At 46.7% G+C, this 24162-nt stretch overlaps 1 protein-coding gene across 2 annotated transcripts in view; it reads left to right on the top strand.

Moving 5' to 3' along the window:
* Positions 1-24162, top strand: part of IPO8 (importin 8) — a 2228954-nt gene that overhangs the window by 1999104 nt on the left and 205688 nt on the right. For both annotated transcript variants that reach the window (XM_069628533.1, XM_069628532.1), the window contains 2 exons: positions 3220-3440; positions 3718-3923. In XM_069628533.1, coding sequence (XP_069484634.1) covers positions 3220-3440; positions 3718-3923 — 427 coding nt within the window. The remainder of the gene's footprint in view (positions 1-3219; positions 3441-3717; positions 3924-24162) is intronic.

Here is a 24162-nt window from a genome sequence, read left to right as displayed (position 1 = left end):
TGGTTCCATTCGCCTGGGACTTTCTCTGTGGATTCGGTCCACTCCAACTGCCACTGGTGTAATATGGGTTACTAGGTCCCCGAAGCAATGCTGAATGGTTGCCCTCTGGTTGCATTTTTAACCGTCCAACAAAGGCCCTTTACTCGGATGTTAGACCGGTGCGACCAGTTCTCCAGGTCCTCCACCTGAATTTCTAAGTTCTGCGTCGCCAGCGCCACCTGTTCCCACAGGTCACTGTTTTGTCTTAGTTCCTCCGAAACATCCATCCGAACTTGTTCCATTGTGTCAACTCTATCCCCTAGGCTCACAACGTCCTCTCTAATTTCTTTCATGGAGCTTCCTATGTCCTCTTTCAGGGAGGTTAGCTGCTCATGGAAGGTGGCCGTCATTCGTCCCTCCATGTCTCTTGGGCATTCCTTCAAATTTTCTTTGCTGAGGGGCATGGTGTCCTTCTCAGTATCCGGGTATTCACTCTCTTGGCGTTGCTCCTCACGGGAGTTCTCTGCCCCGTCTGCCTGCTGCTTACTGCACCTCTCCATTTGTCCTTCCTGAGGTGGGGGGTATTTCCTTGACCATGCTGCTGTACCATTCCCCTTTACTCTGGGTATCTGGGGGTCACGGTGCTGTCTCACTTCCCCTACCTCTAACGTGGGGATGCTTCCACCAGCTTCCACATCTGTAGGGCAGTCCACACCCTATCTGTTGCCTCTTGCTTATCAGTTGTGGCCACTGCTGCACAATATACTGCTGAGGCTGCTGCCAGTCCCTTCCCAAGGGTCCTCTTTCTTTGGGCTCACTAATGTGCTTGGGCCCTCCACGAGTTCTGATGCGCCTTGTAGTTTGCGGCTCCTGCTCCCTGGGGTTACATACCCCTCTCAGTGCCTCACGGTATACTCTGGTGCATTCAGGGGTGTTGAGGGCCTTAATCCCCTCTAAACGGCACATTGAATCAATGAGAGAATGGGGCTGCCTTCCCAGGCCCCTCTCTTCTCGTGGCCTCCATTGGGGCTCCAGCCGCCTATCAGCAAGCCCCTCCAGGAGGCTCGTCTCCTCAGGGACATTCTCTTTACTTCCTTCGGGCAGCGGGACTTGGGACTGCTCTCCTCCTGCACTCCCTCAAAAGGTCCCCGCGGCGCAGCGCTATGGCACACTCCTGGCCTCACCTTCAGGAAGACGGGCTGCTGCTCTACACTGCCTGCTTCTGCAAGTCTCCAGAGGGTGTCCCGCACATCCTGCAGCAGAACTCTCCCTCATCTGATACTGATACTCGCCAGGAGGGGGCAGCCACACTGCTGCAGGCTCCGCTTGTCGCGAGGAGGGGCAACCACTCTCCCCTATTCAGGCGTGCACCCCCCGCCTCAGTGCTCTCTGCATGGGCCGCTGCAGTTCCCCTCGCTCCGATGCCACCTCCTACCCCCAGCAGTGGTGCAGCATTGTCTGCTCGTAGCTTTGGGGGTCTCTTCAGTCACTGTCTCCCCATCCACGCAGTATCGGGGAGACGGTAGTGGTAGCACGCCACCAGTGCTTCTCTGGGCCCAGTACGGAGCGCAGTGTGGTGCGCTCTCCTCGGCAAGCCACCATCTTGGAATCCCCAGCAGATAGAGTGTAACCATTTTTTCCATTATTTTCGATGTGCACATTCACGTTTACTGCATGTGGATACTAAACGTGGCTTGTGCCCCAAAATGGCTGTGTCATGAGATTTGTTGCTTGTTCTTTGGACATATTGTTGTTTGGCCTTCTTCCTTCCTTGCGAGGTTAGGAAATCCTTTATAAGGTGATGCACTTGGGTGGAAAACCTGCTGCTTTCGTGGGCTATTGATAACTTTGAGTGACTGTGGCCCAGGAAAGGGGTGGGACTGTCTAGTCCCACTCCACATCCATGGTGCCAGAAAGTCTAGGTGTGGAGGAAATGTGAAACCAGTAGTTTTCCCTGATTGGACAACTACTGGCTGTTTGACTGGTGCAGAATCCTTACCATCAGTGGGCTTGGACTTGCTACCAACTTGGCTTTTGGAGATGAAGCCTCTGCAGCCATTTCTCCAGATTATCGTTGCCAAGAATCCTTCGAAGAAGCGCAGCCTGATGAAGATCTGAAGACGACTCCTGGAGTGACTCAGCATACATTCATGTGACCGGGCCAGTGAAGCCCTTTGTGACTACCTGATCCCAGAAGACCCTGAACGATGCTTCATCCCTATGAGTAGTGGGAGCAACTTGTCTCACACCCCTTCACAAGGATCCTGCCCTGCTGAGCCTTCGCAAGTGTCCCTGGACTGTCCGGGGGACTGACCAGCGCTTTTGTGGGCTACCTCGGGTCGAACCCCCAGCATCCCCCAGAGTCACGGCGGTAAGTAAACGCAGTTTATCTGTCCCCCCCCTAAAATAACATTGGGACCCAGTCCTTTTGTCACCTGCATTCCATTCCACTCATCTTTTGGTTGTCGAACCTGGGTAGAGTAACCTGAAATATAAGAAAACATTTACTTACCTTAAGGAAAATTGTTGAATAACTTTTTGAACTATCACCAACGCAAGTGAACTGTAACTTACCTGCAGAGACTCCCTTCAGGGCAAGAAACATTGTGGCTCCTGAGACTTTAGGCACAAGGCCCCGTTCTTCTAAGGGTTTGGACTGCTTAAGTTAGGGAATTAACTTGTGACCTGGTACCATCATTTATTGCATTTAATCTACTTACCTGCTGGCTGAATAATTGACGTTTAATGAATTTATGAACCTATGGTGAATGTATATATTTGTATCATAGAATATTGTGCGATAACGCTACCTGTTAGATTTATTTTTTAGTGTGTCTAGAAGACCTATAATAAATAACTGCATATTTTATACTTGCTGTCTAAATTGTATTATTGAGTGCCATACTGTGTGGACTCATTGAGGGCTCCTGACCCCACTCATTCTCTCCTGAGAAAACGCTTTAACTGTGCTCCATTGCTACCTTGATAAGTTGTTGGCTCACCTCTCAGAGTTCCCTGTTCTCCATAAGTAGGGTGGCCTCCTAATATCTATCCACCAGGCCAGCTTCTAGAAATTCAGTGCACTTTCAAAATACATGGAGAACTGGGATTTACACAAGAATTCTTATCAGACTGAGCAAAAGCTCTGACTCTGCTTCTAGAAAATGATATGCAGAAGTATTGCATTCTTTATGCAACAGAAAAGGCTGCATTATCTTTAACATTCTTTTGTATTTTTAGTGTATCCCGCTATTTGTGGAAGCAGTATTGGAGAGGTTAACTCGAGGCGTTAAAACAAGTGAACTCCGTACAATGTGTCTTCAAGTGGCTATAGCAGCATTGTTTTACAACCCTACCCTCCTTTTGAACACATTGGAGAATATAAGGTTTCCACACAGCTCTGAGCCAATCACAGCTCAGTTTGTTAACCAATGGATAAATGATACAGATTGTTTTCTTGGGTAAGCATTCCCTACTTCAAGACTCTTTGTAAATAAATGTGTTGCACCAAATCTTTTGTAATTGATTTGTATGTTTTTGTCTTAAAGATAAAAGTTCTGACAATGTGTTTTTGTAATATGGTTCCCTTTTCCCACTAGAATTAGTTTTCAACATAGTTTCCTGTCCTGTAATCATTTTCTGATAAGCTGCATTGAGGACAAAGAAGGCATACTGCCCTTGGCTGCTCAAATGTACACCAACAAGTAAAATAACTGTAACAATGTTTATTCTTTTCAGACTTCACGACCGAAAGATTTGTATAATAGGACTTTGTATACTCATGGAGCTTCCAAATAGGCCTCCTTCCGTAGATGCTGTGGCAGAGGTTATCATACCATCTATTCTTCTTCTATTTCTGGGCTTGAAGCAAGTGTGCACAACCAGAGAGCTGAACGACCATGACAACTCTTCCAAAAAAGCTAAAACCACCCTAGATGACAATGGTAAACATTGCTACTTTACTTTTAAAGCTACTGCTACAGTCAAATACATTCCGCATTTTGATCTACTTGTACATTTTAAATTGCCTTTTGTTTTCTTTTTATTCAGCTACATAAATGGTAGGTTGATGAGCACTTAGTGACACTTCATGAGAATCAGCCATGCGTCTACCTCTGGTGCTCTTGAGCCAGTTTTCGTGGTCTCAAATTGGCTACTTCCTGAGATTCTTTTAAACCTGCTGTTAGAGAACAGATTGGTTATAAAATCTGTGAACTTCAATTAGCTGGAATTGCTGGTGGTCCTCCTACTAAACTGAATAGCAGTTCCAATCCACACCGTTTAGACTCTGATACATGATCTATAGTTGTGATAAAGCCAATCAAAGCACGCTATAATAGGTGGTCACAAGATCTTGGGTTTCTAATTGGGAAGGGTTCTCTGCCGCCGATCCAACCTGTAGTTTGGTCGGAATTCCATTTTTATAGTTTCTTTTGCTAACAGTGTCACCAAAGCTTGTTGCTATCTTTTTTGTGTTGGGGAGATTTCTGCTGAAGTCCTCATGCAGCTGAAATGTCTTTTTTGTGTGCTGCCCTTAGCAGCCCATATGGCTCCCTGGATGGGGGTGCACCTTGAGAGGCCTGTTTTGTTTCATTGGTTGAGTGGCAGCTACATGTTTTGTTTGACTATAGCACCTTATAGTTTTTTTTACTGTGTTGTTTGCCAAATGCCCATATGTGATTGTTAAGATGGACTTCTAAACTTTGACCTGTGGGCAGAAGTTTAGAAGGCCACCCTAGTTTAGTGGAACCTTCTGGACAAGCCAGACCAATCTAGGTAGCTTGGTAGGCGGTCAAGAAATAAGCCTCAGGTGGGGTGAGAGTGATCAGAAGCCCACAATGAGCACATACAGTAACAAACCACAAATTACTCTTAGACAAGTGTATATGAAAAATATCTTTACATTTATTGTCGACCGGACCAATAGACACAAGTAAACTTCAGTTATATAAAAACAGTTACCACACAAATCTTATGCTCGGTAACATATATACAATACGTTTCCTAATGGAACAAAGTAGTAAAACACAGCCACAACCTGTAAAGAGAAGGGTGAATTAACACACTAGGAGCATTAGACAATTCTTCTGATCGTTCTCTAACTTTCGAATCAAGCCCTAAGAAGTGGGGAGCCTTCTGCTCAACAGTGCAGTTGTGCGTAAAAACGCACAATTGTGCTGGCAGAACAAAAAGCGGGTTTTCTTGGGAGGGCTGTAGCAAATCAGGAAGTGACTTAAGGCGAAGAAGAATTGGTTCCCACTATTCGAATAGGGCCTGCCCTTGGCAGCAGAGCAGTTTTCAAAAGGTGAGAATAGCTAGGGCGCACAGGACATGCCTTTCGATTGAGAAAATCTCTTTGGGAAGGCCGTCGATGAGTCGTTGCAGGCTATCGAGACCGATACGGAGACGGCCCGGGTCCTAGTCACGCTGCAGCAGCATTGGGCTTCCTTTTGTGCCTCAGGAGGCAAATCCGGAAAATCGTCGAAGGATTTCAGCAGGGGATCACCCTAGCACAGCCAACCCTGCCTTTCCACGACCCCCCAGGAGGCCTACAGGGGTCGTTCCAAGGCGTTCAGAGGTGGTGGCCGTCGTCGGCGCTCCCAAGGCGGCACGCAGGCCCCAAAATAGGATTGAACCGGCTGGGACGTCGGGCCTCCACCCATGCACTGCGGTGGAAGGCCGGCTGGTGGGCTTAGTCAGCGAGTGGGAAAAGATCTTCACCGACCGATGGGTGCTGGACGCTCTCGCCCACGAACACACTCTAGAGTTCCAGCAGAAGTGGCAGCGGATACCACCGGTGGCCCAGCAGGAGAAGCACATCCCTCAGGAAGTACAGGCCATGCTGAGAAAAGGGGCGATAGAGCTGGTTCCAAGGTGACTCTGTGGCTCCAGAGTCTACTCTAGATACTTCTTAGTAAAAAAGAAGACATGGGGCTGGAGGCCCATTCTCGACCTGCAGTGGCTAAACAAGTACCTCAAGTCCCAAAAATTCAGGATGGTCACTGTTGGGGAGAATTCTCAGAAATGTGCTAATTCCCTCCACCTTAGAGACCCGCAGCAACTTTGCTGCATTTTGAGGACTTTTTAACATGGAGAGGGTGAGACTCTTTTTTTTTTTTCCCTACTCATGTATTTTAGTGGGATTTCTGAGCTTTGTGTTTCTTTTGATTGTGGAGTCTGACAAACTCCATAGGCATCATCTTTTACATTGTGTCACACTGCACCTTCAGTGCAGTGACACAGGGGTTAAATACATTCTCTGGGATAAACCACACTTTCCCAGAGCAGTAAAGTGAAATAGGCTTTACTTACATTTGTAACTTTCTAGACTCAGCACACACTATCTTACAATAGGGTGCTGGAGGGGTTGCCTAGTATCCCCTTTTGTCTAGCTTCTCATGTAACATTTGTATGTTACCCTTTCCTCACTGAATGGCTGGTAGCAGTGGTTTTGTTTTAACTACCTGGTGTGCATTTACAACGGGCTGCGTTCGCAGCTACAGTAAAGCACCCAAGGGTGACATATTTGTCAAAATGGCGCCGGTCTTCTTTTTTCGCCATTCTTCTTTTTTCGCCATTTCTTTGTGGAAATGTGTTTCTTGAGATTTACTCTGCGCGCCAAACCAGGTTTGGTCCCCTTGTTCGCTTTGCCTTTGGCGGGATTCACGAGTGAAGCCCGCCTCTGGCGCCAGGGTGTCTGGGGTGGGCAGGAAGTGAGACAGGTGCCCAAAACTCCCTTTGCTTAGTCTCCTAGGAGACCCAAATGCACTCTGTAGTGATTGGCCGGCTGACTTTCCGGGAAGGACAGCCACCCTGCTGGGTGACTGATAGCTAGGCTGGAATGAATTGAAGAGAACTGAATAAAAGACTAGGCTTTTGGCTTGGAAGGCAGAGTCGACCACTGGACGAAGGAACTGAAGAATAACTTGAAGAGGACGCCTGCTGCAACTCCTGGGCCGTTGGTTTGCCGGTGAAGCCCTGCTGCTGTGCTGAAACTCCAAATTCGTTTAGTCAGAGAAGCCCCTGCAGGGACGACTTCTCCCCTTGCGTTGGTGGGACCAATCAACTCCAAAGTAAGCCACCTGGACATCCTTCTCGGCGCTGGTTGAATTTCCACAGAGTTGCTGCTGGAATACCGTACAGCCAGGGAGAGGAACACCAGATTGTGTGCGTTGCTTTTAAGCTGGCCTAGAGCTCCAGGAAGATCCTCTGGACTCCCAGGCAGTAGGACTGACCAAGCCTGAGCTCCCTCAACTGAGTGCGGGACACCAAAAGCAAGGAAAGCTCATCTCGACAGCCAGGAACCGCTGTGTTGCTATTTGCGGTACACATGAGGAGCTGAAACACTGAACAGCAACTGATTTGAAGATTGCCAGTTGCGTGCGGTGACCGTCCCATTGCAGTGCAGGAGTCCCTAGAAGTCCTCCCTCTTGTCCCCACGACAGAGGCTCAGGAACAGTGAGATCTGCAGAGCTGATCAGGAACAGAATTCACCTGCTGCACTTTTTCTTCAATCCAAAGGTACTGTAAAAAGTCTGAGAGAATGTACCTCTTGCTGTGGAGTTGCTTGCATCTTCTACCACACCCAAGTCTAACGGCTTGTGGCCCTACATTTGATTCTTCTTTTCTTCAAATACTTCTAAAACATTGTGCAAAGACTTTTCTCCTTACCTACCAGAAGTGCTTCATCCTATATAAGACTTTTGCCCATTGACTTTGGCTTAGCCTATTACACTGAATGACACTGCTTAGGCTATCCAAAAGTATTTGCCTGCTTAAGAATATTTGTGGCCTCTTGTTTGTTCTAATAATCTTTTCCTTTTACCAACTTCTAACAGTATTCTAATGCAAACAGAAAGATATTAATGTCCCCAGCACCCTAGCTATTGAAGTCGCCTGAGGGTGTAGGTTGTGTCTGTGGGCCATGCCAAAACAGTCTTTACTGATTTAGAAACTAAGAGTGAATAGTATTGAAGTGTGTTTGTATGTTACTTTTCATATTGCTCCCTTCTGAAGAAGGCTTACTCTAACTGACTGATAATGTAATAATTGTTTATTCAAGAAATCTTGTGTGTAAGTGTTTATTTGAATACTTGTCACTGTGAATCTGTGCAACTCCCCTGCAGCTCACATTGACCCCTCTTGAGATAAGCCTGGCTGCTCAACACGCTACCAAAACTGTGTAGTGCAAGCTTATACCAAAGGTTGGGTTTCCTATACTTGTAGTCAGAGTTGTTGTAGTGTTCCTAAAGGGTACTGCATACAAACTTTGCCCAACAGTCTCGTTGCAAAATGTGCACCGCCAACTGGAGGAAGGGGGATTTCCCGACGTCGCTGGATCTGGAGGACGCTTACTTCCATATCTCCATTCACGAGAAGCATCAGAAGTTCCTTCACTTCGCCGTACAAAGGCAGCACTACCAATTCAAGGCCCTTCCCTTGGGACTGAAGTCGGTGCCCAGGGTCTTTACGAAGTGCCTGGCGCCAATGGCAGCCCATCTACATCTACAAGGGATACAAGTGTACCCATACCTCGACGACTGGCTCATCTGGGCCAAGTCAAGGTAGATCGCTGTCGAACACATGACCGGACCGTCCGGCTGCTGACGGATCTGGGGTTCTTGTGAACTATCTAAAGTCGTGCTGTTCCTGGGGTCCATGTTCAACACAGTCGCCTGCCTGGCGGCCCCCTTGGAGGAGAGACTAGCAGCCATTCTGGGCAAGGTGCAATGGCTGTTGGCTCTGAAGATCGCCACGGTACGGACCATCGTCACTGCTCGGAATGATGTTGTGTATCTACCTAATAAGACTCTGCAGGTTGCGGATGTGGTCCCTTAAGGAGTTACTGGACGCTGGGTCCAAGTATCCGGAAGCTGCACAGACAGCAAGGAGTTCCGTCAAGCGATAAGGTGGTGGGGTGTGCGCTCCAACATCGCCAGGGGCACAGATTTCCAGAGTCTCCCATACCAGGAGACGTTCACAAGGGACCTGTGTGTGGAGGGCTGGGGCGCCCACACCGGACGTCTCCACACCAGAGACCTGTGGCTACCGGAGGAGATGGACCTCCACATCAATGTCCTGGAGCTGCAGGCAGTGTTCTGGGCTCTCAAGTCGTTCTTTCCATCCCTCATGGGCAAGGTGGTGAGGGCCTTCACGGGCAATACCACCACGATGTTATACATCAGAAAGCAGGGGGGCACCACATCCCCAGCGCTCTCCAGGGAGTTGAAGGACTTGTGGCACTGGGCCGTCGCCTAGGGGATGTTTCTCACTCCTTTTCACCTGGTGGGAGTCAAGAACACAATCGCCGACTCCATCAGCAGGCCTGTTCCTATACGCGTCCCCCTGCCCCCCGTTGACGCGCCTGCTGCAAGTCAGTGGTCAACTCAAACCGTGCCGGTGCAGGATGATCCTCGTCGCCCCAGTGTGGCCGAGGCAGATTTGGTACCCAGACCTTCTCAGCCTATCAACATCACCTCCAGTGAAGCTACCAGTGGTCACAGATCTGCTCAAAGGGAACGAGGCACAATCCAGCACCACGACCCAGGATCGCTGAACCTGAAGGCTTGGCTCCTGCAGCCTTAGATTTCGGAGGGTACAAACTGCTGGCGGACTGCAGGGAGGTCCTTGCCAGGGAAAGAGCGTCGTAGACTCTCAAGTGCTGGGGCACAAGTGGAAGCGCTTCGCAGTTTGGTTCCGGACGCAGAAGATCAACCCCCTGATATAGCACACGCCTATATCAAGGTACATCTGGCAGCTATCTCCTGCTACACCAGGTCTCCGGGACGGTCTTCTCTTTGCTTTGGTTACACTGTCTAGTCAAGGAGTTCTTCAAAAGGCTGTTCAGATCATTCCCAGTGGTGAAGGTGCCCGCCCCGACGTGGGAACTCAGCGTGGTACTGACAAGGCTCATGAGGGCCCTCCTTCGAGCCTATGCATCAAGCCCCTCTCGTTCTTTTTGTGGAGAATGGCTTTTCTTGTGGCCATTGCCTCTGCCAGGAAGGTAGGTGAGATCCAGTCCCTGTCCTGCTAGCTGCCTTTATCTGATTTTCCACGAGACGAGGGTGGTGCTGCGGACGCACCCCTCCTTCATGCCAAAGGTTCAGTCGGAATTCCACCGGAATGTGCCTTTGGTGTTAGCTGTGTTTTTTCTGACTCCTTCATTGCCAGCTGAAAGGACTTTGCACTCGCTGGGTGTGGCACGTGCTCTGAAGTTCAATGTGGCATGCATGAAGAGTTTCCGGAAGACGTCTCAACTTGTCCTGAACTTTGGTCCTGTGAACAATAGGAAAGCTTTGTCCAAGACTTCCATTTCCAGGTGGCTCTCCGGCTGTATCGCGCATGATTACCAGTTGGCAAACTGATCGCTGCCCGAGCTGTCCGAGAGCCCATTCCACCAGAGCGATCTCTGCAACGACGATGTTCCTGTCTGGTGTGCCCCCCCCTGGACAACTGCAGGGCGGCTACGTTGTGGTGTACGCACACCTTCACAAGATTCTACTGCGTCGACTGGGATTCCAGAGAGGAGTCCAGAGTCAGCCAAGCAGTGCTAGGCAACCTGTTTGCTTGAAGGTGAGCATGGTCTGGAGGTAAGAATAATTGCTTCTGTTGAGCCGTGCCACCTCCCGTGGTTGTGTAAAGTTGTACTGCTATGTATTCTTTATCCATGAGCATGTGAATCCATGCCAGACCCCATGCTTGAGAAGATACATGTTACTTAGCTGTAACTGTTGTTCTCCAGCATGGGTCTGGCATGGATTCACATGCAAACACTCCCTCCTGCCCCTCTGCGGCTCTTCTTGGTCATACTGCCACTTTACGTGCTACCAAATCTGAAGATAGCTACCAGAGGAGGGGCTTAGGGAGAGGGCAGTCATTGGATGGAGGCAGTATGACCCAGAGCTCAGTGATTGGTTTAGTGGAGAAAGACAGTTTGTAAGTGAAAGTGAAACTTTTTTTCTTTTACAGGGGGTTCCCGGCCTGATGATAGGGAATATTCATGAGCATGTGAATCTATGCCAGACCCATGCTGGAAAACAACAGTTACAGGTAAGTAACTTGTACCTTCTTCGTGCAGGGTACTTGGCTCCTTCTGTAGTTCAGGGAGAACTCAGGTGATCGACCTGGAATGGATGCAGAGCCCATTCTCTTATACAAGATTAGATTTGTGCCAAAATCGAGGACTTTCAATCAAAGATCTGATCTCATGCAGGCAACCCAGTCGTGGACCAATCAGGGTCCACAGTGATCCCATCCATTCAGGCACTTTAGACATCCTGGCACTAGTTGTGTGGATTGGAACAAGACAGTCCCAACCTGCTTCCTGGGCACACACACGTGGCATGCAGAAGCCTGTGAAAGAGATCGTTTTTCACGGGAGGCTGCATGGCCAAATAAGGAAAACCCAGGTTACTCGACCTGGGTGAAGGCAAGGGACAGATTGGCCATGGGACAGAATAAAATACTTTGTGACACAGCCATTTTCGAACCTGGCCACAGTCTGGAACCAAATGCGGAAAACGCAATGTGATCCTGTAAAAAGAAGTAAAACACTTTTAAAAAGTAACTGCTACAACCAGTTTGTCCCAGGCACATTTGTACATTCACAAAAAAAACCTTTGAGGGTATCTAGGGCCATAAAAGAAAAAGGACCCCAGCGCACGGTACAGGAAGGTACATTGTGCGCTGGTAAAAAGTTAGAAGAAATGGCAACATAGTCGAAGACTAACAGTCTGAAGGACATGTCACTTTCACCATAACAAGTGAGCAAAAGCCCAGTGGAGCGCAGCTGAAGGTGAGTGCCCTTCTCTCTCTTCCTCGATCTCCGGCTGTATTTCAAGCCGGAGATCGAGGCAGTTATCGTTGGAAAGGGGACCATACCTTGTGTGACGGCATTGCTGCTCACGGGTCGGTCGCAGGCTACTAATATGTGCTTTCATGGAAAGCTCCTGATACAGTACCACCCCTAAGGTCTTTACCTTGTTGAGTGTCTTGATTTCACAGCCTGAGATGTTAAAGGCTTGGTATTCATTCCCAAGTTTTCTAGTCTGACCAGCAGGTCCGGCAATCATCAGCTCTGTTTATTAGCATTCAGTGCTAACCCATTGTCCCTCATCCAAGATTCAATGCAGCTAGATACGCGGTTGACCGAGATGGTATCATTGACATAGGCCCGGGTGAGGCGGATCAGGCACCGATTGTTGTCAGCATAGTTAGCATACAGGGTGCCTTCCTCATCCAGCATTTTAAAGAGGGGTGTTAGGCAAGATTTGGTGCAATACCCTTTGGGTGCACTACAACAATCTTGACCTCCTGGCAATAAGAACCCAGACTTTGGTATAAGTCTGTACTACACAGGTTGGTAGTGTAGCTGAGCAGCCAGGCTTATCTCAAGAGGGGTCAACGTGAGCAGTAGGTGAGTTATACATAGATTCACAGTGACAATTATCCAAACAAACGCTTGCACTCAAGGTTTCTTGATTTAAACAATTCTTAATTTATTTAACAGTCAGTTTGATTAAGCCTTCTTCATAAGGGGCAATATAATAGTAACACACAAATACACTCCAAAATACACACTCTTAGTTTCTCTAAATCAGCAAGTACCCATTTGAGATGGCACACAGACACTTCCTACACCCTCAGGTGACTTACATGGCTAGGACACTGTGGCCATTAATATATCACTGGTACATTTAGAGCAATACTGAGATGAGTGTTAAAGTAAAGAGGTTTCAGAACAAAACAAGAGATCACACAAGTATTTCTGAAGCGTGTAAGTACTTTTGAACCCCCCCAATGCAAAGTAAATTAACCTTTTCCTGGTGGGAAGGTTCTTACAAGCAGAGGAGAGAAGGGTCATTCAGGGAGCCTGGCCAGCTAATGTCAATTGGGCAAAAGTCTAGGTGAGCTGAAGCACTTCTTGCAGGTAAGTACACGTTTTGCACAATGTTTTAGAAGTCTGTAGAAAAAGTAGAATCAATGTAGGGTCACAAGCTGGGAGGCTCGTGAGAGGTAGAAGATGCAAGCAACTCTACAGAAGCAACCAAGACCAGTCAAGTAAGGCTACAACAACAAGAGGTAAGTCCTCTCAAACATTACAGTACCCTTGGTTAGAAGAAATGGTTCCAGCTGGCTTCTGTTCCTATGGGCCCAGGTACCTGCTCACCCTACCTCCCTTGTGCACTGCCTCCGGGCCACCTCTTGCACTGGGATCTGTATCTGTACCCATACAGTCCCAAACCACTTTTCTTCTGCACTTATCAGATACACCCTATCTGACTATCCTAGTACTTTACCATTTTCTGGCTGCACTACCACTGTTATAACTGTTATTTATTTATTGTACTTATTATTATTTATTCTGTTCTCTCCTCTGTTATGCACTTTCCACTTCTCCCTCTTCCATGCACTTTCCCCTTTTCCCTTTCCCATGCACTTGCATGCTCTTAATGTCACTGGGCCTAGTAAGATCGTTGTTTTTGTCCTGCTCTGTACTCCTCCCTTTGCCTGGTCGCGCTGTGAAACACTTGTGTATGAGCGCAATATAAATGATCATTTCATATCATGCAGCTCTGCAGGTCCTTTTGTTCCTGGCCCTCAGTCTTGGGGACAAGAAGGAGAACTTCTGGGGACTCCTGCACTGCAATGGGATGGTCAGCAGCCGAAAAGGACCAACTTCAATTCAGCGGCACTTCACGATTTCAGCTCCTCGCGTCTCAGCAAATAGCACCACCGCGGACTCTCTGATACCACTCTGGAATCTGGGGTCCAACACTCTGTTGAGGTGGCTCAGGCTTGGTCAGTCGGCTTACTGGGAGTCGGGAGGATCTTCCACAAGCTTGGCTCCGACTTAAGTGATGCACTCCATTTGGGGTTCCTCTCCCTGGTTCTTCGGGTTCCAGCAGCAGCAGTGGAAGTACAGCCAGCTCGGAGAGGATGTCCAAAACAATTCACTTTGGAGTTCATTGGTCCCACCAACTCAAGGGTAGAAGACATCCTTGCAGGGCTTCTCTAGTCGAGGCGAATTCAGAGCTTCAGGGTGTACGGTCAAAGGATTGAAAAAAAAGGATTGAATGCCCTTTTTTTCAAAACCAAAAGGACCGGAAAAAAAGTTTTGAATGCTTTTATATTTATTTATATATTTTTTTTAGTTTAGTGTGCAAAAAAAAGTGTTTTAAAAAAGGAAAACAAGGGTTTGGGGGAACCCCCCTCGCCCATAAAAAAATAAATAAAAGCATTCAAAACTCTTTTTTCCGGCACTTTTGGTGTTAAAAAAAAAAAGGCATTCGATCCTTTTGTTTTAGATGCTTTCACCTACAACCAGCTTCAGCACAGCAGCAGGGCTTCACCAGGCAAAGCAACAGTCCAAGTTCTTCGGATTCCTTCGTCCAGTGGTTGACTCTGCCTTCCAAGCCAAAAAACCTCGCATTTTATGTAGGTTTCTCCCATTCATTCCAGCCTAGCTGTATGTATGTATGTATGTATGTATTTATTTTTTGTATAGCGCCGATAGCCCGTGGGCATCGGGGCGCTTAAGCAAACAATGAAAAACCAAACAATACAATAGGAACGTCTGCGCTAAGCCATGAGGTGGTCATAATCCCCTGTATCCCAGTTCATCATCTGAAAAGATGAGTCTTCAACCCTTTCCTAAAAACAGTAAGGTTGGTAACGGTTCTGAGTGTTTCTGGAACACTGTTCCACAAGCTGGGGGCCTGCACCAAAAAGGAACTGCCCAGCCCAGATTTCAATTTAAACGTGGAGACGATCAACAGACATTTACCCTTTGAACGAAGTTTCCTACTGGGGGTATGAAGCACTAAGCCCTTTTTCAGATACTCGGGAGCAGAGCCGTACAGGCATTTATGCACCAGGCAGAGAGCTTTGAATTTAATACGCTCCTCCACTCTGAGCCAATGCAAGGCTATTCTCTCTGCAGTAACATGATCTCTTTTCTTCAGATTTTTTACCAGCCTAACCGCGTTGTTCTGAAGCACCTGACAACTAGAAACATCCTTAGAGGAGGCCCCTAATAACAGGGCATTGCCATAGTCAAGCCTTGATAGTATAATGGCCCTGGCTACGGTGGCCATATTACCCTCATTAAGAAACGGCCTAATGGCTTTCATGAGCCTTAAGTAATATGCCGTATTTTTTTGTAGGTAGCTAGTCTGGGCATGAGAATCCACCTGTGAGTTGACCATTATTCCCAGGGTCTTCACTTTCTGGACCACCTGGATAGTGGCATTCTTGATATTAAACGATTTAAACTCAGCCCCCAAGTTCGCTAGCTGATGACTTGATCCAAACAGCATCAGCTCGGTTTTAGAGTCGTTCAGACACATCCAGTTTGTCTGCATCCAATCGTCGATTATCTTATAAACCCTGGCTATTATTTCACTGTCTGAATCATAGTGGCTGCCACCCAGTTCCAGAATGAGTTGGGTGTCGTCTGCGTAATTAGTAAACGACACCCCCGCATTCACCAGTAGACTGCACAATGTGCGCATGTATATGTTAAACAACATGGGGGACAGACTGGCCCCTTGTGGGACTCCGAATAAGATGTCATACGGATCGGAAAAACTACTGCCCCAATGTACTCTTTGCTTGGCGATCCGAGAGGAAAGACAAGAGCCAGTCAATGGCTCCTTCCGAGCAACCCACATTCTCTCTAAGCGCCTTGATAAGAAGGCGATGATCCACCAGATCAAATGCGGCACTTAGATCCAAAAGCATAAGTACTCCCAGCTTGCTTTTATCCATTAAGCTGAGCATCTGGTTCTGCAGGTCCAGCATGGCAGTTTCCGTACTATGGGATGCTCTAAATCCAGATTGTTGTTGATGCAGGATCTCCTCATTCTCAGCAAACTGCTGCAGTTGTGTAGCTACCTTGTCCAATAACTTAAGAACAAAGTTCGAATTAGTTATTGGACGGAGATTCCCAGGGTCTTTGGGATCCAGACCTGCTTTTTTATCTAGAGGGGTAATAGTAACTTTCTTAAGATCTCTAGGCACTATGCCCTCTTGAAAAGATGAGTTGACTATTCTCTGTAGAATAGGAGCGAAGATGTCTTTATGTTGTAGAATGATGTTTGGAGGCAGGATATTTTCTGCACAAGTGGTTGGCTTCATGTTATTCAGTACCTCTAACATCTCTGACTCTGAGATGGAGCTAAATTTAAAAGACTGCTCTCTAGCAGAAATATCTGTTACTAAAGGGCAGGTGTATGGATTAGCTGAGGATCTAGCTTTGATAATATTCTGTCTTGCTTTTTCTGTTTTTGCTTGGAAGGCATTTAAAACCATATTACAATCCTCCTCAGATGGCGTAAATGGAGGGGTGAGAGAGTCGGGCTTTTCAATATTCTGCAGAATATCAAAAAGCTTGCTTGTCTTGTTTTCTGCAAGCTCAATTTCACAATTGAAAAAGTCGGCCTTTGCTGATTTAATCTTATCTCTATATTCCTTGTCCTTTTTTTTCCAGATAATTTTGCTCTCCGGGGCTCTGTCTGAAATCCATTTCCTTTCTAAGGTCCGTTTTTCCCTCTTCAAAGAATGAAGCTCTGGAGTAAACCATTTTTGGCTGTTGTTATTTTTCCTAATTAATTTCGAGGTAAGCGGAGCTTCTGCCTCCACTAATTCAGTGAGATGCTTATTATATTTATCCAGGAGGATAGTGCAGGAATCCTGATCCTGAAAAGAACCCGCTATTTTATCCGTGCAGGCTTTAAGGAGTAGCACATTCAAATTTTTAAAATCTCTCTTGGCTACTTTGATGTGGGGGTTTGGTATATATACATAGTGTGGTAGTTTTAAGTTAGCTGATATCATGTGGTGATCACTCCAAATGCAAGGGGATGTTCTGCAGTTTAGTAATGATATGTTGTGACCACACAACCAGTCTAACTGGTTGCCCTGCGGAGTAGTAGGTTCCTTGTTAAGAATGGTAAAATCCAAGTTATTCAGAGCTTTTTCCAGGGCAATGGCACGCTTATCCTTCTTATTGCCTCGCCAAAAATTCACGTCGCCCATAACAACTGTGGATGCATTAGCACTACTCCGGGTGTTTAAGTAAGACCAGAGTTCCGACGAGAACTCTGAAACCAACGCAGGTGGTCTGTAAATTGCTATTAGGTTTAAGCAGTTGTTGGGTGAAAACACTAGTTTAAGATGCAATGTTTCGCACCCACTGAGTCCTAATGTCACTTAGAAAAGTTTGAGACTGTTTTTGGCAATGATTGCCACCCCACCTCCTCTACCCTGCACTCTGTTTTCAAAATAAATAGTGTAGTCGTTAGGGATAGCCTGTTCGCAAGTAGGCCCCACTGGGTCCTTAAGCCAGGTTTCGGTTATACAGAAAATGTCGAAATTATTGGAGATAATCATCTCTTTAATATTAGAGGCATGTTTACGTAAGGAGCGTGTGTTAAGTAAACCAATCTTGAGTTCAGCAAACTTCTCCACACACTCCCCTGGTAAATCAGTGTCAGTGTCAACCACACAGCAGGGTGGCTATCCTTGCCGGACAGCCAGCCGGCCAATCACTTTAGGGTGCATTCCTGTAACCAAGGGCACCTCCCTCAATTTCTGCCACTGCCTTCAATTGTGAATCCCTTCAAAGACAAAGCAGACAAAGGGACCAAACCTGGTTTGGCGCGCAGAGTAAATCTCATGAAGGACCTTCTTAGAAAGAAATGGCGAAAAAAGACGACCGGGTCCATTTTGACATTGCGACTGCAGCCCGCGGTAAAAACACACAATGGTAGTAAAACGTAAACCACTGCCACCAGCCATTAATTGTAGAAAGGGTAACATAAAAATGTTACATGAGACATTAGACAAAGGGGAAACTAAGTTAACACCCAGCACCCTATGGTAAGATAATGTGTGCTGGGTCTAGAATGTTAGAAACAGTAGTTTCACCAAGAGAAGGTATTTAAACCTTTGTGAAATCTAAGACTTCCCTGTACACTGCACTGAAGGTTGTTTATGTCACAATGCAAATATGATGCCTATGGAGTTTGGCAGACACCAAAACCAAAAGAGAAACAGTGTTTGATTCAAAGAAAAATACATGAGAGAGTGGGAAAAATGTCTCACTCTCCAGGTAAAAAATTAAAAAGTCATAGACTCCAGCAAAAGTGCTGGGGGTCTCTAACGTAGAGAGGAATTAGCACATTTCTGAGACTTCTTCCTAACAAGCGGATGGTAAAATGTTTAACAACGTGGGTGAGATACACACGCCCCCTGAGGCACACTGCATGTCACCAGATAACTTTCGGCCATGTCATCATTACAGAAGACCTTAGCTATTCGGCCAGAAAGAAATGACTTGACCCAGTTGGCCACATTGGGTGAAAAAAACAGTATCACAGAGTCTCTGTACCAATATACCATGGTCCAACACATCAAACTGAGAGGACAAATCAGGCAGCATAAGCATAACTTTGCTGCCCTCTTTGAAATGATGTGGGATGTTGGATTTAAGGTCCAGTAGAGTGGACTCTGTGCCATGTTATTTTCTGAAGCCCGACTGTTTGTAACCTAGAAGATTGTGGGTTTCCAGGAAACCCTGAATCTGGATATATACTACCCTATCTAAAAATGTTAGCAGAAAAGGTATGTTTGTAATAGGACGGTAGTTTTCTGGCAGAGCCGGATCAAGAGATGGCTTCTTTAAAAGAGGGTAGATCCATGGCTGTTTGAGGGAACTGGGGACATCGTCCTCTTGAAAGGAACAATTGACAAATTTCATTATTATTGGCAGGAGTTGAGCGGCACAGACCTTAACAGTCACTGCTGGACAGATGTCCCCCTTGCATGTAGTGGGCTTAAGGCTGGACAGTATTACTGCCATTTCTGTTACCTCCTTGAAGAAAAAAGGGGAGGGGATATGTGAGGGAAGATCATTAGTCATGGAAACGTGCATAGGGTCTAGGATGGTATAGTTTATTGTGGTCTTTTCTCTAATCGTTTCCATTTTTCCTCTCAATGCTTCCTGTATGCTGGTACACCAGGTGACATCCTTAATACATTCTGTTTAGGCGGGGCATAGAGACTCAAGTTCCTTTAGGATCCTAAATAGTTCCTTATATTGGATGGTGCTTCAGTGATTCTGTTATCATAAAGCTGACTTTTTGCCTCATCAATAGCTGCATTATACTGTTTAGCGGCACTAGAATAGTCCACTTCATTGGCAGTAGATGGATTGTTCTTCCAGTTTTTGAAGGCCTTTCTCTTAAGGCCCCTGAGTTTGTGAATGTCAATAGAGAACCAATCTTTGGACTTGTTGGAGTTAGTGAGGTGTGATTTTTTTTTTTTTTTAATGCTAGTTGGTTAACTGCCTTAGTCAGCATAGTATAATATGCTTCCGGCAATTCATTGGCACTGGTGAGGTCAGGTACTGCCTTTGGATTATCCTTTTGCTCTGGTGAACTGTGTTTTGGACTTGCTTCTTCCCCTTGGTGTTTTTCTGGAACCTGTTGATCTTGGGTGGCCTGGACCTTTGGTTTTTCACTGATTAGGTGCCTCCCGACTCAAGCAAGAACCTTGTGGATTTTATCAATGTGTTCCTGGTTGGTGCGTTTCCACCCTTCAAAGGGTCACTTCATCCATGCATCGTCAGAACGTGGGTTTGCGTGGTGTCGGGTAAGGATAGGTTGTAGGTATACTAAGGGGAGAATCCTTGACAATACTGTTATTATTGTTAACCCCTGAGATTCCCTTTCAGCTACTGAGGACCCGGCGCAGTGCATACAGTCTCACCTGTGGTCTCAATAACTAGCTTGGGAGTTTATTTTTACTCTCTCTGGCTGGTGCTTGAGAACGGAGGTATAAGTTCACCTGGGAAGATCATTAGAACATGGGGGTAGGCCAGCCTTGTCGTGCTTGTACCTTACGGGGTATAGGCTGAATACTCCCTCCACCATGTCCAATGTAGACCACAGATCCTTGAACAATCTGGCACTTGCTGGCCTTTATGGTTAAGTGGGCCCCTATAAAGAGCCTGTAACACAATTCTAAGGTGTTCCACTTGTTCTTACCAGGTGGCACTGAGGACTGCTATAGCATCCAGATATGCTAAGCAAAGTTCATCATCCCATTTAGAACATGGTTCACAAGCCTCGGAAAAGTAGCAGGTGCGCTTTTCAACCCAAATGGCATTATGCTGAACTGTTAATGGCCTTCTGGAGCTGAAAATGCTGCCTTGCCCTTGACATGCTCCGCTAGGGCTGCTTGCCAATACCCTGCAGTGAGGTAAAATGTTCTGAGGTACTTAGAGGCATCCAAGGTATCCACCAGCTCATCACCTCTAGGTGTGGGGGTGAGCATCTGTCCTGGTGACAGCATTCAGAGCCCTGTAATCCACACAGAGGTACCTGTTTCAGGCACTAGAAACACCTGACTGGAGCATGGATTACGTGAAGGCTCAATCAACCCAAGATCCAACATCTTGTTCACCTCATCCTTGATGTAGGATCACACCTTATCCGACATTCTGTAACCCCTTTGTTTGGTGGGTACACTATCCCCCAGTGTTTATCTCATGTTTGCAACAAGGTGCCAAACCTGGAGGTAGTGCGAAGAAAAAGAACAAGGAGAACTGCCTCAGCAAAGTTCTTACTTCTGCTTGTTTGTCAGAGGTCAGGTGAGGGGCCAATTGGACACCCTCAATGGAGCCATCTGAAGGACCATTCTGGAATAAGTCAGGGAGAGGTTCTGATTCCTCCTCTTCCATATCTGATGCCAGCAGCAGTGCAGTATTTCAATCCTAGGGATTAAAGCCTACAGCCTATTGATGTGAAACACTTTAGGGGCCTCTCCGGGCCTTCTACGGACCACCAAATAGTTGACCTCACCCAACTGCTCCACAACTGAGTGAGGGCCTGACCATTTATCCTGTAGGGCTTTTGAGGCCTTATTGGGTTCATGATCAGGACGTCTTGACCTGAGGTAAAGTGAAGCTTTCTGGTCATAGCAATGTTCGACCAAGGCTTCACCAGTCTTCAGCTTGTCACTGGCCTGAGCCATAAGGAGAGGACCAATCTCTTCCTTAACCCCAGCATATAGTCTACTGCATTGGTAGTTACAAGAGGAGTGGGGAGCTCCCATCCTTCATTGACTATGGCCAGTGGTCCCCTTACAGGGTGACCAAAAAGAAGCTTGATGGGGCTGAAGCCAACCCCCTTTTGAGGTAGCTCTCTGTAAGAAAAGAGTAAGCAGGGTAACAGGAGATCCCATTTTCTCCTTTGTGGTTCTTCCAGAGCACCTATCATGCCCCTCTGAGTTCTATTAAACCTCTCAACTGAGACATTTGTGGATGATAAGCAGATGAAAACGTATAAGTGACCCCACACTCCTTCCACATGGCTTGCATATACTTAGACATAAAGTTACTGCCTTTGTCAGACACAACTTATTTAGGGAAGCCAACTCTAGTAAATATGCCAAGTAAAGCTTTAGCAACTGACTCGGCTGTCACTGTCTTCAATGGGATGGCATCAGGATATCTGGTGGCATGGTCGACCAGCATCAAGATAAATCTATTGCCAGAGGATGCCTGAGGTCAAGGGGACCAACAATGTCGATCCCTGCTCTCCCAAAGGGCACTCCCACAACAGGGAGTTGCACCAATGGAGCCTGGATTGTGAGCCAATTTTCCCAGAGATCTGGCAAGTGGCACTACTCCTGCAATGGCCTTCTACCTGGACCCCCCATCTTGGGCCAGTAGAAATGCATGGATAACCTTTACTTGGTTCTCTTGATCCCAATGTTACCAGCAAGGGGGACTTCATGCACCAATTGCGGGAGGAAGGGTCTAATTTGAAGGGGGACCACCCACCTCCTATAGTCACCTTCAGTAGACTCTGTGGGCTCACTGTACAGGAGCCCACCTTCCCAATAAATCCTTTGCTTCCCAGGAGGTTCACTCTCAAGCTGGGAGCAGGCCTGTCTCCATTGGCCTTCTAAAGATGGGCACCCACGTTGGCCCTAACTGAACTCTTCCCTATCAGGACCACCTTCAACCAATAAACTTTGGAGTTCTGTATGGTCATGTGGGTTGAGTATTTCAGGCAGCACCTCTTCCTTGTCAGGTTCTTGGTCAACTGCCTCCACCTCAGTGGTAGGTGAGTTTGGGGGAATGTTCTCTTTCCTTCTTTTTGGTTTTCCAACTCCCTTAGCCTTGGGTTCCCCCTTTTGGCTTTGGCACAGCATTGGACTTGACCAGTCTCTGAGGTCTTTTCCCAGCAGGACCTTTCCAGCGACTTTCCTCTGTATGCTCACAGGAATCCTCACTACTGTATCATTGATGGTCAGATTTACAGGCATTACTGGGAACTTGAGAGGGGGGCAATCAGCTAACATGTTGGACATCAGGGAGCTCTGGCAAGCTCCTCCTTGCTGACCAGTGTGGCATCCACCACAGTTCTGCTGGCTCCACTATCCCTAAGGGCATCAGTGTCTACTTAATTGGTCAGCACACTGTCTTTAAAGTAGTTCTAGGTGTTGTCAGGTATCCTAGCATAAGCTTCTGAAACTCTTGGCTCCCAGGGAAACTAAGACTACTTCAGATTCTATGCCACTAGTGAAGGAGTCTGAAGAGAAGGATGCCCCTGTGATAATGACTTTCTCCTCACAGGAGGGGAAGGCCAGACTCGCAGAGTGGACTCCAAAGGTTTTGACCTTATATCTGGGGTCCCCCTTCACATGGTCATTTGCTCTGCAAGCCACACAAGATCCACTGGGTCTGTGTTACATAGGGAAGCTAACTGTAACCAGAGCTATGCTTAGGCGGATTACTTCCACTACTCTGACTATTCTCAGGCGACTTACCCTTTTAAAACGTTTTGTGGCCCTTCTGGGAGGAAGATTTTTCAGATCCCCCTCCCTCCATCTTTGTGCTTTTTTCCCTCCTCATGCTTACCAGAAGCGTGCCTGTCCTTTTGGGACATACTGTGCGACACCCATAAATCTGCTGCAATGGCTAATTTCTTAGGATCTATCTCCTTCGAGTCATCCAAGTGCTGCTTAAATTCAAGGCAACAAGAAGCAAAAATATGTTCAAGTATGACTAAATACATCATACCCTCAAAAGTGGTGACCTTGTATCCTTCCACCAAACCAGTCAAATGTTTAAAGGAATCAGCTGTAGTGGGGCAATTGTTGGTTAGAGAGCAGGTGCCCCCCTGCCTTCCCCAGAAAAAACGGAATTACAAAATCAGAAAGGACCCATTTGAAACTGCACTTTAAATCCTCCTGGAAATGCAGCTAGCAAAAAGAATAATTTGTTTTGCTACACAAGTAGGGACAGAGGAGGCATTAGCTTGCACAATTAGTGTGTCTTTTTTAGAATAGAATAGACTAGGTGGCAGGTAAGCATGTAGCAAAGATGAGGGACTCACGACACTAATAGGGCAGTATTTCTATAGGTAGGGATGAGGTTGCAACGTACCTATATGTAGAAATGTTATGTGCCAGGCATGCACCAGGTTCTCGGTAGGCAGCACATAAATGCTTAGCAAATGTGTCCTGCAGAAGAAACATAACGTGCCATTTTAAAATTGCACCAGCAGAGAATTCAGCTTGCTGCTTTAAGAAAAGCCCAGATAAGCACACTTGAACAAATCAGGAAAAATGCTGTAGTCGGCTAGATCATAGCTATCTCAAGGAATGTCCAGGCCAAGGCTTTACAGGGAGTGCACATGGCGGTACAAGATATTAGTGTGTGATTTCAGCTGTCAGATAAATTAAGTTACAAGGACACAGCAAACCTTTACAAGTTTATAACATTCTAGGAAATCAGAAGCAGTTGGCAGATGAACGTCTCTGCAACCGGCTGGGCGTGACAGAAGGAGCAAGAAGCTTCTAAAGAAAAAACGACTAATTACAGCGATAAGATCTTAGCAGGATAAAAGCAGGATGACTCAAAAAATAATTATTCATAAATATGTCAAAAGCAGGATGGCGATCATGGATTGCGATCAAGGCCTTGAGCTTCAGTGACTCATGACATGGGAGGTAACATGGGCTATTTGATTTAATTAAAATAAGGTGATGTGCTTGTCTCTCTCACCTACATAAATGCGTCATCATGCAGCCAGTTCATGGATAGTGTGACCACATTCTGACCGATGAAGCATATGTTTCTCTTTTTTCCCTGCAGAATTAATTTAGGGC

Source organism: Ambystoma mexicanum, chromosome 12 (assembly GCF_040938575.1).
Source record: "Ambystoma mexicanum isolate Mex_15411 chromosome 12, UKY_AmexF1_1, whole genome shotgun sequence".
Taxonomy (NCBI): Eukaryota; Metazoa; Chordata; class Amphibia; order Caudata; family Ambystomatidae; genus Ambystoma; species Ambystoma mexicanum.
Note: the sequence above shows the minus strand (reverse complement) of the source record. Positions and strands in the feature narration are given on the sequence as shown.